Source organism: Sus scrofa, chromosome 4, assembly GCF_054392235.1.
Source record: "Sus scrofa isolate SSC_HxYL_T2T_F1_AM1 chromosome 4, Sscrofa_HxYL_maternal_Yorkshire_Landrace_v2.0, whole genome shotgun sequence".
Lineage (NCBI taxonomy): Eukaryota > Metazoa > Chordata > Mammalia > Artiodactyla > Suidae > Sus > Sus scrofa.
In genome coordinates, this window is record NC_139386.1 from 30,818,037 (window position 1) to 30,835,877 (window position 17,841).

General features: G+C 36.6%; 1 protein-coding gene across 27 annotated transcripts in view; it reads right to left on the minus strand.

Annotated features, from left to right (window-relative positions):
* Window positions 1–17,841, minus strand: part of OXR1 (oxidation resistance 1) — a 519,861-nt gene that overhangs the window by 66,721 nt on the left and 435,299 nt on the right. For all 27 annotated transcript variants that reach the window (XR_014843493.1, XR_014843495.1, XM_013996555.3 and 24 more), the window contains 3 exons: window positions 15,847–15,929; window positions 9,011–9,118; window positions 6,171–6,284 (listed from right to left, as the gene is read on the minus strand). Coding sequence is in view for 25 of the 27 variants with exons in the window: in XM_013996555.3 (XP_013852009.2) it covers window positions 6,171–6,284; window positions 9,011–9,118; window positions 15,847–15,929 (305 nt within the window). In the remaining 2 variants the exon portion in view is untranslated. The remainder of the gene's footprint in view (window positions 1–6,170; window positions 6,285–9,010; window positions 9,119–15,846; window positions 15,930–17,841) is intronic.

Sequence of the window (17,841 nt, forward strand, 5' to 3'; positions counted from 1 at the left end):
GGAGTTCCCATCATGGCTCAGTGGAAACGAATTTGACTAGTATCCATGAGGACACAGGTTCAATCCCTGGCCTCGCTCACTGGGTTAAGGATCCAACCTTGCCATGAGCTGTGGTGTAGGTTGAAGACACAACTCGGATCTGGCATTGCTGTGGCTGTGGCATAGGCAGGCAGCTACAGCTCCAATAAGACCCCTAGCTTGGAAACCTCCATATGCCATAGGTGGGACCCTAAAAAGACAAAAAAAACCCCCAAAAAAACCTGCATTGTAATGATGGTTGTACAACTATAAACAGACTAAAATTCATTGAGTTAAAAATAAATAAAACATTATTAAAAGAAAAATTGGAGTTTTCATCATGGCACAGCGGAAACAAATCTGACTAGGAGCCATGAGGTTTCATGTTCAATCCCTGGCCTTGCTCAGTGTGTTGAGGATACAGCATTGCCATGAACTGTGGTGTGGATTGCAGACCCGACTCAGATCTGGAGTTGCTGTGGCGGTGGTGTAGGCCGGTGGCTATAGCTTCGATTAGACCCCTAGACTGGGAACCTCCATGTGCCGTGCATATGGCCCTAAAAAGACAAAATAAATAAATAAATAAATAAAAATAAAAAATTATAATTTTATAATACACTGCTAGTATTTAAATTCTTTGAAAGCACTAAAGCTAAGTTATGTAATACAAAAATAATATATAATTTATGTGTTATTAACACATATGGTATTTTAGTTATTTAACTTTATTTTAGTGTAATATATGAGCTTGTGTTTATTAGACAATAAAGTATATATATTTACATATGCAAATTTAGTTTTAAAAGAATGAAAGTTAAAAGCATAATCTATATATTTAGTATATATAACAGATAAAATACATTTTATATATTTTAGTGATTTTAAATTTAAGTTTAAATATATAATATACAAAGGGAGAGAGAGGAAGGAGTAAGTGAGGAGAAAGGGAGAGAGGGGAGAAGCATGATTAAAACTAGTATAAACATGACACAAGTGAGTACAATTTTTGAAGTGTATGCAATATTTAATCTCTTCAAATTACATTGATATTTCTAACTAAAATTTGTTTAACTTCTTGCATGTCTGTTTATTTTTTAATTTAATTTTATTGGAGTATAGTTGCTTACAGTGTTGTATTAGTTTCAGGTGTATGGCAAAATAAATCAGTCATACTTATAAATATATCCATTATTTTTTCCCATATAGGTTATTACAAACTATTGAGTAGATTCTCCTGTGCTATACAGTAGGTTCTTGTTAACCATCTATTTTATACAGTAGTGTGTATATGTTATTTTCACCCTCTGATTCTTCCCTCCCTCCCAGCAGTCTCACCTATGGTAACAATGAGATTGGGCTGAAATCTGTGAGTTTGTTTTATAAATAAGTTCTTTTGTATCATTTTTACTAGATTCTACATAAAGTGATATCAAATGATATTTGTCTTTCATTGTCTAAGTTTACTTAGTATAATAATCTATAGGTCTGTCCATGTTGCCACAAATGGCATTATTTCATTCTTTTTATGGCTGAATAAATATTCCATTGTACATATGTACCACATTTTCTTTATCCAATCCTCTGCTGATGTACATTTAAATCAGGCTCCCTGACTTCGGTCTATACTACAAAGCTACAGTAATCAAAACGGTATGGTACTTGCATGAAAACAGAAATATAGATCAGTGGTACAAGATAGAAAGTCCAGAAATAAACCCAAGCACCTATGGTCAACTAATCTATAACAAAGGAGGCAAGAACATACAGTGGAAGAAAGACAGTCTCTTCAGTAAGTGGTGTCAGGGAAACTGGACAGCTACACATAAAAAAATGAAATTAGAACATTCTCTAACACCATACACAAAAATAAACTTAAAATGGATTGAGGATCTAAATGTAAGACCAGATATTATTACCTCAATGTCTGTTTTCAAGTATATTAAGTGCAAGATGACAAGGAATTATGTGATTAGTATTATTAAAATAGAGGGAGTTTTATTAGATTTCACAAATATTCTCAAGCTCCCTGAAAGCCGTAACATTCTTATGTATTTTCTCAGATATATGTGAACAGTTACTGAAAGTTTTTTGAAAAAAAAATTTATTTGACTAGAGTTAGAAAATCTAAAGTTCCCTGATAAAATTATGTGATTCTCTAGAAATTTTATAAAAGGCCATGCTGTGGGTTCACTGCATCACCCAAGAAGATATGCTTAAGTTCTAACTCCCTACTTCAGAATGTGACCTTATCTGGAAATCAGGTTTTCACAGATGAAAGTCATACAGGAGGAGGAGCTGGACCCTCAGTCCAATTTAAGTGCTTTCCCTATCGGAAGAGAAGACCACTATGTGCAAACACACACACACAGGAGAAGACAGCCATGTGACTACAAAGGCAGAAACGGGAGTGATCATTCCTTGGTGACAAGGAGTGACAAGGACTGCAGGCAAATACCAGATGCTAGAGGAGGCAAGGAAGGATCCTCCCCCTTAAGAAGTCCTGCCAACAGCTTGATTCCAGACCTCTAGTCTCTAGAACTGAGGTAAGTTTCTGATTTAAACAACTCATTTTGTGATCCTTTCTTATAGCAGTCCTAGGAAACCAATACAGGCAAATAGTTTAAGTTACATAAACAGAAGAACAACATAGTAAAAAAACAGATGGCACACCAATTTGAGTGACTTTAGGAGAGTTAAATAATGGAACTACTGGAGTTCCCGTCGTGGCTCAGTGGTTAATGAATCCGACTAGGAACCATGAGGTTGCAGGTTCAATCCCTGGCCTTGCTCAGTGGGTTAACGATGTGGTGTTGCCGTGAGCTGTAGTGTAGGTTGCAGACATGGCTCGGATCCTGAGCTGCTGTGGCTCTTGCGTAGGCCAGTGGCTACAGCTCTGATTAGGCCCCTGGCCTGGGAACCTCCATATGCTGCAGGAGTGGACCTAGAAAAGGCAAAAAGACAAAAATAATAATAATGGAACTACTTACAAAGGTATGCAGTGTATACGAAAATTCAGGGTGAACATCAGAGGCTTCGTTATCACCCATAGGCCTCAAGAAGTAAGGGAGAGACAGAGAGGGTTCTGTGGAAAGGGTCATCTGACAAGAGATGAGCCGCTGAACAATGTGGCCAGTTTGGGGTGACCTTGTAGGATAGGAGCTGGGAAAATAAACATGCTACCCCTCTGTTCCTCTTATCGTCCACCAATGTTCTTGAAAAACCAAAACCAAAAGAAACAAAAAAATCAAGGGAGCCCATCAATGCAGGCTACCACCCAAAAAGGATGGAGAAGGGTGTAGAATGGGTCTGGGGAGGGGGGGAACAATCAGGCCTGTAAGTTTGAGGTTAGGCTTAGGCAGTAACTCTGTATGTTTGTTTTTAGGGCTGCACCCACAACACAAGGAGGTTCCCAGGCTAGGGGTCTAATTGGAGCCACAGCTGCTGGCCTATGCCACAGCCACAGCAACACAGGATCTGAGCCACGTCTTCGAACTATACCACAGCTCATGGCAACACCAGATCCTTAACCCATTGAGCGAGGCCAGGGATCAAACCTGCACCCTCACAGTTCCTAGTGAAATTCATTTCCGCTGCTCCACTATGGGAACTCCGTTAGACAGTAAATCTTTAAAATTCCATAGAATTTTACCTGACACATGGAGAATTTTAGCTCCTTATATATCATGTATTTACCTCACTCTGGTCTACCTTCTTCTACATTTTTGTATCAATATACAAAAAAAAGGGGAGACTGCTTGACTCTGATAATTCTCAAACATAATATTTTATAGAAAAACATAATATAAAAAAATCACTGAGATCCTTTATGCTAACAAAACCAAGGGCGTTATTGCATTTTAGCATTACAAGTGAGCCAATACAAGTTAGGTATTTGGGAAACCAATTAGTGAAAGTGAAAAACAAACTCTTGACAATTTTGGGGAAAAACATATAATAATACCAGTAAACATTACTTGATAATACAAATAAGAATTATGTCAAATAAGATGTAAGATCCTTGCTTCTAAGGAACTTACACATAAAATGGAAGATATAAATTCAATAATTATAATACAAAGACATAAGCACTAAGCACCTGAAATACTGTATGTGGAAATTTATATGGGAATATTATCTTGGAGTATGATAATGACTATATTTCAATGTTAAAAAAAGATACAACTAAAGTTGATAAAACTACTGTTCAAAAGAATTATTTCTGACTATTGCCCACATCAGAAAGCAGGTGATGGCTATCTGGGTAAAGGAATTCCAACAGCTCATATGTTTCTTACATTTTTCCTGAATCCGTCTCAGGGAGAAAGAACTTATTCATGTGACTGGTCATACTAGAGAACACTCTGAGGCCCCCTCTGACAGCAGCTGAGTCACTGCAGGTTAAAAGGTCATTCAAATAGCTTTATTATTCTTTCCCTCTTTCACCAACATGGCAAAAGTGAGGAAGAGGACATTTTCATGTAGGAGACCTTGTTGCTCCCTTGAGCTTCAGGACACTTTTCTCTTTGATCTTATGCCTATCAATAAGACCACTGGTAGCAGATTTGGGTTAAAGCAGGGGAAGAGAAAAGGGCCTCATAAGTTTCTAGTGAGGCAAAGTGCTATAGTCTAGCATTTTTGCTTTAGGGTTTGGAACACACGCTATATTAACCTAAGACTGCATTGCTCTCCTTTGTCACTTTCTCTTAGGAATGTATCTCTCTGTGAGTTCCATGGGAAAACAGCATGGCCTTGCTCAAAAAGGCATTCTTGCATCATTTGGTCCAGTAATACCTATCATTAGAATCTGACTTCTTCTAGAGTTCCCATTGCAGCTAAACAGAAAGGAGCCCAACTAGTATCCATGAGGATGTCGGTTTGATCCCTGACCTCGCTCAGTGGGTTAAAAGATCCAGCGTTAATGCGAACTGTGGTGTAGGCTGCAGATGAGACTTGGATCTGACATTACTATGACTGTGGTATAGGCTGGCAGCTATGGCTCCAGTTTGACCCCTAGCTTGAGAACTTCCATATGCTGCAGGCGTGGCCCTAAAACAAAACAAAACAAAACAAAAAACACCTGACTTCCATTCTTATCAATGATGAAAATAAATGTAATATATTCCTTTCATGTAACTGTATTCTAAGGTACAGTGTTGTCATTTTTATGCAAATAAGACAGCCAATAAACATTTGAAAAAGACCCCATTTTTCCCTCTTTATTTTCACCAAACACACAGAAAAATGTCCCTAGACAAGAAGAAAAATGGTTATCTATAATATCTTGTCCGTTATGACAGAAGAGGAACGAGTTTAATACTAGAGCATAGAAACTAGTAATACCTAATAACCTATACACAAATTAACATTAATAATTTGTTTTGTTACCAGTATTCCATTTGGCATCCTAAACTCTGAGTGTAAATTGGCACAGAAAAGAAAAAAGACATCTCCTAAAGTCAGCACAGTGACACAAAAGAATCTCCTACAAGAGTCTAGCGAGTTAATGGAGAAAGAGCCTTTTACATGTAAATTTAATCACTAGGTCATTACAAAAATGGGAAATTATGGTTAGTATTAATTTACAAAGAAAAGGCACAAAAAAACCCAATTCTTTTCAGAGAGATTTTGATCAAAATTATTAAAGTATTGTTCCTTAGAATTCATTTGTAAAATGCGACTTGCATGGAACATTCATTTCTTTAAAATGCTAGATAATTAATACACTACGAGGCACTCCAACTTAATATTCTGAAGAACTAAGATGACAAATTAATTTTTAGAAGTCAGTCTGTTAAAATGAACTTAAGAGTTTAGTATTAAATAAATATTCACAGAAACTGAAATAAAAATCAAATTGGACATGGACTTCCTATACACTCATGTTTGTCAGGTAAAATTCCTTTCTTAGTTCAACTACTATATGATATTTATAAGTGGGCTGATGAATATCTTTGGATCACTTACCACCTGTAAGTCAATTTAAGCAGTCTGATTTAATAAGAAGGTTTCACTTTAAAAACTAGGATTTACAAATTTAATTTACAAAATAAAAAGGTAAAATTTTGTTCTAACCATAGTCAAAGTAAGATTATATGGCATATATATTTATACAGTGACATTTCTCGATAGCTTTGAAAAGAAGGGAAACTTACAGTGGTCTTATCAAATTCAGCCTCGGATGATGTTGGTGACAGAGGACTTATGGGGCTTAGAGATGGAGAGCTCTCAACACTGGAGACATACTCAGGGTCAGGAACATATAAAACCTGTAAGAAAATATTCACATAAGGATTTAGTCAAATTAAAATATTAATAATCAGGAGTTCCCACTGTGGCTCAGTGGTTAACGAATCTGATTAGGAACATGAGTTTGTGGGTTCAATCCCTGGCCTCGCTCAGTAGGTTAAGGATCTGGCACTGCTGTAAGCTGTGGTGTAGGTCGAAGACTCAGCTCAGATCCTGTGTTGCTGTTGTTCTGGCATGGGCCTGTGGCTACAGATCCGATTGGACCCCTAGCCTGGGAACCTCCATATGCTGCCAGTGAGGCCCTAGGAAAAGACAAAAAGACAAAAAAATATATTCATTCATAATCAGATAGTGTTCTCTAAATGGATACCATTAACAATGACCTTCAGAAATAAATTTTTAAAATTACATAAACTGACACAACACTGTAAATGAACCATACTCTAATAAAATTTTTTTCTGCTTTTTAGGGCTGCACCTGTAGCATATGGGAGTTTCCCAGGCAAGGGGTTGAATTGGAGTTGCAGCTACAGGCCTACACCACAGCTCACAGCAACACTGGATCCTTAACCCACTAAGCAAGGCCAGGGATTGAACCTGCATCCTCCTGGATACTAGCTGGGTTCATACCTGCTGAGCCACAACAGGGACTCCCTAATAAAAAAAAAATTTTTAAAGAATATTACCAAAATAATTATAACAAAGTTAAATAAAGATATTTAAATCTAATTTAGATAAGTCAGATAACACAAATTGGACAATAGTAAAGGGAAACAATTCTTATATACTATGAGTGTTCCTCTTAAAGGACATTTTGGCAAACTCAGCAAAATTTAAAATGCACATATCCAGAGTTCTCTTGAGGTGCAGTGGGTTAAAAATCCAGTGTAGTTAGTGGAGTGGGTCAATTTGCTGCTGTGGTGCAGATTTGATTCCTGGCCCAGGAACTTCCACATGCCATGGGTGTGGACTAAATAAATAAATACAATGCACAGAACCTTTACCTGAGCCATTTTACTTGTAGGACTTGACTTTATAGATATACCTACATATAAAGAAAAAGAGATACAAACAAGAATGTTCCCGACAGCAATGTTTACAAAAGCAAAAAAGTAGAAAGACTGCAGCTTACTGTGCCTAGTAAAACCATAAGACAAGGAGGCACACCTCGTTTTACTGTGTGTCACCTTATTGCACTTCACATATATTACATTTTTTACAAACTGAAGCTCTATGGCAACCCTCTGTCAAGCAAGCCTATCAGTGCCCCTTTTCTAAGAGCATTTGCTCACCTCATATCTCTGTGTTACATTTTGGTGATTCTTGCAATATTTCTAACTTTTTCATGATTATTATTTATGTCATGATGTAATCTGTGATCAGTTGACTATGCAAAAAGATTTTTAACTCACTGAAGGCTCAGATGATGGTTAGCATTTTTTTTAGCAATAAAGTATTTTTAAATTAAGGTTTAAATTAAGGTATGTACTTTTTTAAAGACATAATATTACTGCATAACTAACAGACTACACTGTAGTGTAAAAATAACTTTTATATGCAGTAGGAAATCAAAAAATTCTATGACTTGCTTTATTATTTGCTTTAGTAAAGTGCTTTGTAACCAAACCTACAATATTTCCAAAGCATGCCTGTATATTAATACACTGCAACACTACATATATGAAAAAGCCTGAGATCAAGTTGTGCTTAAAGAGAACATTTTCCCAGAATCAAAGTTAAATTTTATTTTTTATTTTTTTGTCGTTTTGCCATTTCTTGGGCCGCTCCTGCAGCATACGGAGGTTCCCAGGCCAGGGGTTTAATTGGAGCTGTAGCTGCTGGCCTACACCATAGCCACAGCAATGCAGGATCCAAGCCGAGTCTGCGACCTGCACTACAGCTCACGGCAACACCAGATCCATAACCCACTGAGCAAGGCCAGGGATCGAATCCGCAACCTCATGGTTCCTAGTCGGATTCATTAATCACTGAGCCACGACGGGAACTCCAGAATCAAAGTTAAATTTTAAAAAAGAAAGAAAAGCTAAAGTATTTTTGAAAAGGGATACAAATTGGTAACTGGGGTTGCTTCTGGAAAAGGAAATTATAACTTTTTAAAAGTTCGAATTTTTTATCATGCATATACACTGCTTTCAATATTTTTAAAAGCTCTTTAAAACTATATTTGAAAAGATAGATAATTCACAATTATTTTCAAAAGATGTTAAAAATTTACATGGATATAAATGACAGTTAATTTTCTCTTCTAGAATCAATGATTTGTTCAAAGTATGCATAAAATCATTCCTAAATTTTTTATATTATTAACTACATGGCAATGGATACTTTCAGTCTCACAGTTGAATGCTTTTACCAACCAACGCATTTTAAAAAGATCTAGAGTTCCTGCTGTAATGCAAAGGGATTGATGGCATCTCTGCAGCACCAGGTGCAGTTCGATTCCTGGCCTGGCACAGTGGGTTAAAGGACCCGACATTGCCTCAGCTGGAGCACAGATCACAACCTGTGGCTCAAATCTGATCCCTGGCCCAGGAACTTCATATGCCATGGGTGGCCAAATAAGACAATGAAAAAAATTAAAAAGATCCATATGGGAAGAGAATCTGAAAAAGAATGGTTATGTGCATATGTATGACAGAATCACTTTATTCTATAGCAGAAATTATCACAACATTGTAAATCAACTATACCTCAATAAAATTTTAAAAATGGAAAAAAAAAATACCTGTCCAGTAACAACTGCTCGGGTGAATAACTTATTTAATTGAACAAGTTCATTGGGCGTTGTATCAAATTTCAGGGCTATACTATTCAAAGAATCCCTTGATTCGACCTGTTGAAAAGAAAAAAAACAATTTTTTTACTCTGTTAAAACAGGACTAAAGTTTGTGGTTTAATGATCATTAATATTTCTATGGTCCAATTTTATATTTGATTACTAAATAGTATTTCCATCTTTGGAGGTAGAATAACTCAAGAAATTTTGTGTTTGTTAGCAAGTGGTCTCAACTACAGAGTGTATGCATTATCATAATACATCAAAATTATAATAAAATTCATTAATAAATAAAAGGTAAAAAAATGCATCACAATTACATGTAGGGCTCTACTTCAAACAATTTCAAAATATGTAATATTAACAAGACACAAACACATGATTTTTATTTTACAAAGGCTTTAAAACAATATACTATATTTCCTAAAACATGTAACTTCTAGACACTAATTTTACTTGAGCAAAGTATGCCTGTATTAAAATTAAAATTCTATTTTTGGTTTGTTTGTTTTGCTTTTTAGGGCTGCACATGGAAGTTCCCAGGCTAGGGGTCAAATTAGAGCTGCATCTGCTGGCCTACACCATAGCCACAGCAATAGCAACGCAGGATCTGAGACGTGTCTGCAACCTATACCACAGCTCATGGAGACACTGGATACTTAACCCACTTAGTGAGGCCAGGGGTTGAAGCTGTGTCCTCATGGATATTCATTGGGTTTGTTACCGCTGAGCCACAATGAACTCTTTTTTTTTTTTTTTTTGTCTTTTTGCCATTTTCTTGGGCCGCTCCCTCGGCATATGGAGGTTCCCAGGCCCGGGGTTGAATCGGAGCTGTAGCCACTGGCCTATGCCACAGCCACAGCAATTCGGGATCCAAGGCGCGTCTGCCGACCTACACCACAGCTTATGGCAACACCGGATCCTTAACCCACTGAGCAAGGCCAGGGATCGAACCCGCAACCTCATGGCTCCTAGTCGGATTCGTTAACCACTGAGCCATGACAGGAACTTCAATGTGAACTCTTAACATGCTATTTCTAATGATCTTTATGTACATCATCTGCCATTAAAATGTATAAATTAGAAAATATGTTGAACTAAAGCTGAGGAATCTTGTTTCTGAATCAGTGTATATATTAATGATCATACTTATAGAAATCTTAACTCAGGGGATTTTGCCAATTATCCTCGGGAAAAAAAGGCATTTGATTGGTCAGTATAATCCTTTAGAGTTCTCTATACTTAAAGCATTATGAGAGCTCTGTCGAGAATAAAATGAAGTTAAGCTTAGGGGTTTTAGTGCACAACAGGTTTACAACCTAGTTGGAAAATAAAGACAAAAAAAGGCTATGTAAAAGATGAACAGCAAGGTAAAAGAAACAGCAAATCCAACAGAAGCTCTTAGTATAAACAGAGCAACATATTTGCTCCAAATTGTCCAGGAAAGACTTTATAGAAAGAATTTAAAGCTAAATTTTGAAGAAGGGGTAGACATTTGAGAAGTAGAACGGAGAGAACATTCAAAGTGAAGAGAATAGAAATGACATACCAGGAGACATTGAAACACGTTTGTGGGATAATCTTTTCCTCCTAAACCATTCAGAGTATAATATGAATTTAGGATTTTAGAATGGAGAATAACTAGAGTTAAGTCTCAAGAAAAGATGAGACTGAACGGGCATTTTGAATTAGACTTAAAGATTTTGAAAATCAGGAAAGCAGATATGTATGTGAAGGTAAAAAAATATATATACTTTTTGGAGTTCCCATTGTGGCTCAGTGGTTAACGAATATGACTAGGAACCATGAGGTTGCAGGTTCAATCCCTGGCCTTGCTCAGTGGGTTAAGGATCTGGTGTTGCCGTGAGCTATGGTGTAGGTGGCCTACGCAGCTTGGATCCCATGTTGCTGTGGCCCTGGCGTAGGCTTGGCAGCTACAGCTCCAATTAGACCCCTAGCCTGAGAACCTCCATATGCTGCAAAAATGGCCCTAAAAAAGGCAAAAAGACAAGATATATATATATATATACACACACACTTTTTTTTAATGGTTTTGTAAAATCAAACTGATGCCAAAGACATGGATTAATAAGTTAGTTCTGCCCTCTTCTTCTGTGCAAACTTTCTCATCTATACAATGACATGATATGTCACCTACCTTATCGAGATAATATATATAAAAGCTCTCAGTACACCAGTTTCATTTTTCAGTAACATTTGGAAGTTCACAAATTATTTTATGTTGATTATCACACATTCATCCTCACAATGATCTTATTAGTTGGGGTAATGAAAATGATAAAAAAAATAACACCAATATAAAAGAAGGTAGTTGCAAGGCCAACTGGCATCTTAGATTAATGGCAAAAGGTCTAGGATTAATGAGACAAGAGCATGGATGCAGAAAAACCAATGTAATACTCCAGAAGTAGATCATTTCGAAGGGAATAAAAATGTAAAAAAAGATTAAGGTACAAAATTTTCAAATACAACTCAAGAAAAAAACATGAATGGACTGAATGAGACTGTAATGTGGTTGCAGTTGTAGTATGCATGAGGTGTAAATGTTAATGAGTAACTGATGTGGAATCCAAAAATTCCAAACCGGATGAACAAGAGACTGAAGGAAAACGGAAATAAAAAAAATAAGCACTGGGGAGTTCCCATTGTGGCACAGCAAAATGAATCTGACTAGGAACCATGAGATTGCAGGTTCGATCCCTGGCCTCACTCAGTAGATTGAGGATCCTGAGTTGCAGACGCGGCTTGGATCTGGCATGGCTGTGGCATAGGCTGGCAGCTACAGTTCTGACTGGACCTCTAGCCTGGGGGTCCAATATACCGCAGGTGTGGCCCTAAAAAGCCAAGAAAAGTCAAAAAACAAAAAAACAAAACAAAACAAAACACACAAAAAACAAAAAACTAAGCACTGGACAAGAATGGAGAAAGAACTGGTTAAGAGATTTGCTAGAATTTGTTACATATGAAGTGGTAGGAGGAAATGTAAGCATCCAGAAAGGTAGAAAATAGAAAAAAGTTTGGGTCTTCTTCACATAGTAAAGTTCTTAAGCCTTGCAAATAATAGAGGTAAATGGAAGAGTGAAAAGAAACAGGGACTACTCACACTTGCAATCAAGAGCAGAACAGCCGGCAAAAGAGGTAGAAGATACAGTCAAAGTGCTAGCAAGAACAGCAGGGCAATGACACATAATGATAGAAAAATGTAGTACAACTAGTCTCAAGAATAAATTGAGAAAGGAGAATATTTAATCAAAAAATAATGGCTGATAATTTTCCATAATTTATGAATGACATGATTCCTGAGAGTGAAAAAACACAGTAAATAGGATAAATAAAAATTTGTCTGAATCTAAAACTTATCACAATGGAACTACAGGAAACTTCAAAAACAATATGAAAAAAGAAAACTGCCTAGAAATGAACAAAAATAAAAAAGCAACAGAAGTACATAAGATGATTACTAGAGTTAAAGCACTGATGGAAAATAACTATCAAACTACACATAGCTCAGCCACAAGAAATGAGGGTGCAAGAAGACCTTTTCAGATACTGCCCGATTATCCACTCACAGACTCTCACTGAAAGATACACCAAAGAACACTAAGAAGGAAAGTAAAACCAGAATAAAGGAACAGTGAGCAGGAAGCATCAACAAAGAAAAAGCCACTGGGTTTGATAATTAGAAAATCAGGAGTTCCCGTCGTGGCGCAGTGGTTAACGAATCTGACTAGGAACCATGAGGTTGCGGGTTCGATCCCTGGCCTAGCTCAGTGGGTTAAGGATCCCGTGTTGCTGTGAGCTGTGGTATAGGTCACATATGCGGCTCGGATCCCGTGTTGCTGTGGCTCTGGCGTAGGCTGGCGGCTACAGCTCCAATTGGACCCCTAGCCTGGGAACCTCCATATGCCATGCAGGAGCGGCTCGAGAAAAGGCAAAAAGACAAAAAAAAAAAAAAAAAAAAAAAAAAAAATCATCAGTGACTTTGGAGAAGGCTTTCAGCAGAATATACAGGGATATTCACTAGGAAGAAAATGACAATAGCATTTTCAAGGTCTCCTTGATTGCTACTGAATGTGATTTTATAATTAAAAACAATATGTATGCACATATGTGCATAAATACACATATGATTTTAACTTTAAAGCTACCTAAAGTACAATGATTAATTTATACTATATTTAGATTGCATTTAAAATAGATTAAACTAAACCATAAATATTTTAGGATAAATTTTGAGAGTACATTCTGATATTAAAAGATTTTAAGAGAAATCTAGGATAATATATTTTTCCTAAATATAAAGCTCATGTTATATAAGTAGTTTATATAAAGATATATGAAGATTTTACAAATTTTAATAAGAATAGAAGATAACAATATCTTAGTCTTAGAAATACAACTGTTCCTTTCTTTTAGGGTATGGCATAGGGAATAAATGAAGGATTAAAGAATGAAAAAAAAAGTCTAATAATTATTTCCCAAAGGTCATTTATAACATAAGAAAAAAGTGTATCACTATATATATATAGTGGAACAGTGAGCAGGAAGCATCAACAAAGAAAAAGCCATATATATAGTGATTCCTCAGTACCTTGGGGGATTTGTTCAGGATCCTTACCGATACCAAAATCCACAGATGCTCAAGTCCCTTATATAAAATGGCCTGATTCTTTGTATACATATAACTTACATACATCCTCCATATACATTAAGTTATCTCTAGATTACTTATAATACCTAATACAATGTATGTAAATAGGAGCAAGTAAGGCAAATTCAAGTTTTGCTTTTTGGAACTTTCTAGAATTTTTTTTTTTTTTTTTTTTTTTTGCTTTTTAGGGCTGCACCCATGGCATATGGAAGTTCCTAGGCTAGGGGGCAAATCCGCCACAGCCACAGTCACAACAATGCGGGGATCTGAGCCATGTCTGAGACCTACACCGCAGCTCACTGTAAAGACAGACCCCCAACCCATTGAGTGACCCAAGAACAGAACCCACATCCTCATGGATACTAGTCAAATTCGTCTCCACTGTGCCATAACAGGAACTCCAGGAACTTTCTAGGATTTTTTCCCACAAAATATTTCAATCCATGAGTGGTTAAAACTATGGGCACAGAACATAAGAGTACAAAAGGCCAACTGTAAGTTCAAGTTTCAATCAACCTTCCCTCCAAAATAATGGCTCTTAATTTCTATTTAATTTTGCTATCAATAACACAAGTTCTATTGAATTAAAGAAAAATTTGATGAACTCCTGAATTCAAATCCAACTAAACTTTCATAATCCTTCACAAACACAGAATTACATACGTAGATAACATCTTACTCATGCCTAGTCTCATGCCTTAATACAACAAATTACATTACCCAATATTTTACTGTCTAAATTTATATGCTCTATTTCTCAATCACGCAGAGTAAGCACAAGCACATTTAATTTACATTTATAGTATTTAAGAGGAGTTTTTTGTTTGTTTGTTTGTTTGTTTTACCTTTTTGCCTTTTCTAGGGCTGCTCCCTTGGCATATGGAAGTTCCCAGGCTAGAGGTCTAACTGGAGTTGTAACCACTGGCCAGAGCCAGAGCTACAGCAACACGGGATCTGAGCCACATCTGCAACCTACACCACAGCTCACGGCAACGCCGGATCCTTAACCCACTGAGCAAGGCCAGGTATCGAACCCGCAACCTCATGGTTCCTAGTCAGATTTGTTAACCACTGTGCTGTGATGGGAACTCCAAGAGATTTTTTTGCAGTAGTAAATATAATTCTACCCTAAATTATCTGGTTTCAAACCATTTTAAAATATTTAAAATCTCATACTGTCAATTATACAGAGTATGAAAATAATACATAACTCGAAGGTTTTGATAATTTGTTCAATGTTTAGAATTCAAGAACAATCAACTCTCAATCCAAGACTGGAAGACTTTGTGATGACACAAATGTATAAATTGCTTAAAACTGCTATTTTCTTCTTAATACAGTTATACCTATAAGGAAATGCGGGGGTCATTTTAAGAACATAGAAACCTAACTATAAATCAATGCAAATAATCTAATGTGAGAGGTTGTTCTGAAAGATTAACATAAGCTTATTTTTTCCATATTCTATCTGCCATTTTCATCACCATTTGCACTGCAGGGAATATAATGAATATAATGAAGATCACATTTAAAAAAGTAAATGTTTCTTTTTAAAAGCCTAACCTAATACAAATTATTGTAGCATAGGAAGTTTGACTTCCAGTAAATAATCATCTTATTAAAGTTGCTAGAACAGGAGTTTCTGTCGTGGCTCAGTGGTTAATGAACCCGATTAGGATCCATGAGGATTCAAGTTTGATCCCTGGTCTCGCTCAGTGGGTTAAGGATCCAGCATTGCCACGACCTGCAGTGTAGGTCACAGACTAGGCTCTGATCTGGCGTTGCTGTGGTTCTACCACTAGCCTGGGAACCTCCATGTGCTATGGGTACAGCCCTAAAAAGACAAAGACTAAATAAATAAATAAATAAATATGAAAATAAAGTTGCTAGAACAGTATACCTTAACATTATGCTTAAGATCTCTCTATGGGAAAAAAATCCTACAATACAATTAAGAACTGAAATATTATTAGTAGTAATACAGTTATCAAAAGTGAAGTACAGAATTTTAAAATAAGGCAATTAGCAACCTTGGTCTTATTTATAAACAAAGAATGTCTCAAATAAGACTATCACAAAAAGAAAGTAGGTTTTTCGAAAGCAAATAACTTACAGTATACTCAATAGTCCCTTTTGGTTTCTGAAAAGACATTCGTCTCCCATCTTTCTTGTCTAGGGTCTTCTTTTGGCCAGTGTCTGAAAAAGAATGATGCAAAACTCATAATTCGTTTTCCTTTCAGAGTAATGTCAAGGACTGCTAAATAGAGCTCACTGGGCAGATATCTACTAAAGTTAACAGTAATACAATTTGCAACCTAGGATTCTCTACTCTAAAATACAACCACGTATCAAAAAAAGTAAGTGTACTCCCTCCCTGCTTGCTTTACAGACTGACTAGTTTGTAAATGGTTGGCAGAAAGGAAGTTATTAAAACATAAATGAAGGTATGTATCTTTCAACACATCCAACATGATTATGATAAACTATATTCGAAGACATTATTATTAACCAAACCAAGTCTGAAACATGCAATATTAATCCTTAATGGAAGAAAACATCTCTATGTCCAATAGTTAAAGACAGAGTCTTCTATATGGAATTATATCAAATTATTGAATTCGTTATATACACCATGAAGTAGTAAAGATATACTTTCATATATAAACATACTTTTATGGATTTCATTTCAGATTGAATGCCAACTATTTTTCACTTGCTTATCAAGACATTTCACTTGGGGAGTTCCTGTTGTGGATCAGTGGAAACAAACCTGACTACTATCCATGAGGATGCAGGTTCGATCCCTGGCCTTGCTTAGTGGGTTAAGGATAGGCCATTGCCTTGAGCTGTGGTGTAGGTTGCAGATGCAGCTTGTATCTGGTGTTGCTGTGGCTGTGGTGTAGGCAGGCAGTTGCAGCTCTGATTCGACCCCTAGCTGGGGAACGTCATATGCCACAGGTGAGGCCCTAAGAAGACAAAAAGACAAAAAAAAAAAAAAAAAGGAAAGAAGGAAAAAGACATTGCACTTGGAACACATCATTATCACTAAGTTTATGATATCTGGTTTATTTTAAATTATGCATTAGTGTTAACCTCCTCATCTATACTTCATGTAACAAAGATTGCACTGAATTGATAAAATACAACTCCTATCTAAAATTAAGTAAAATCGGAGTTCCTGTCGTGGTGCAATGGTTAACGAATCCAACTAGGAACCATGAGGTTGCAGGTTCAATCCCTGGCCTTGCTCAGTAGGATAAGGATCCGGCATTGCCCTGAGCTGTGGTATAGGTTGCAGACATAGCTCGGATCCTGCATTGCTATGGCTCTGGCATAGGCTGGCAGCTACAGCTCTGATTAGACCCCTAGCCTGGGAACCTCCATATGCTGCGGGAGCAGCCCTAGAAAAGGTGCAAAAAAAAAAAAAAAAAAAAAAAGGTAAAATTAAGTAAAATCAATCTGTAAAAACCTAAAATTCAAAACTGAATAAGATAATAAACAAAGATGCTATATTCACATTCAATTTTTACAAAATTAAAAGAGTAATTTTCAAAGAAAAATTAGTTCTATGTAAGCCTAAATAAGTTAGAAAATATCTAATTCATTGTTCTCCCTCTATCCAATCTTAATTGACATTTTGACAATACCAGAGTTTGTTGGAGTTTCTGTCATAGCTCAGCAGTTAACAAATCTAAGCATCCATGAGGACACAGGTTCGATCCCTGGCCTTGCTCACTGGGTTAAGGATCCAGCATTGCCCTGAGCTGTAGTGTAGGTCGGAGACGCAGCTCATATCCTGCACTGCTGTGGCTGTGGTGTAGGCCAGCAGCTGTAGGTCCGATTTGACCCCTAGCCTGGGAACCTCCATATGTGGCAGGTGTGGCTCTAAAAAAGCCAAAAAATAATAAAAATAAAATACCAGAGTTTGTTTACATGTACGTGATTAGCTCTGCTGGGTGAATGATTCTAATAAAGCTAAATAATGAAAATAATATTAATAATCAAGTCTGAATCCCAAAGAAGTCAGTTAGCTCTGCAATACTTAAAAAGGCTTTCCCATAAAACCTTCCTGATCACCCAGGCCAAGCCAAATCTCTGTTACTGGTTA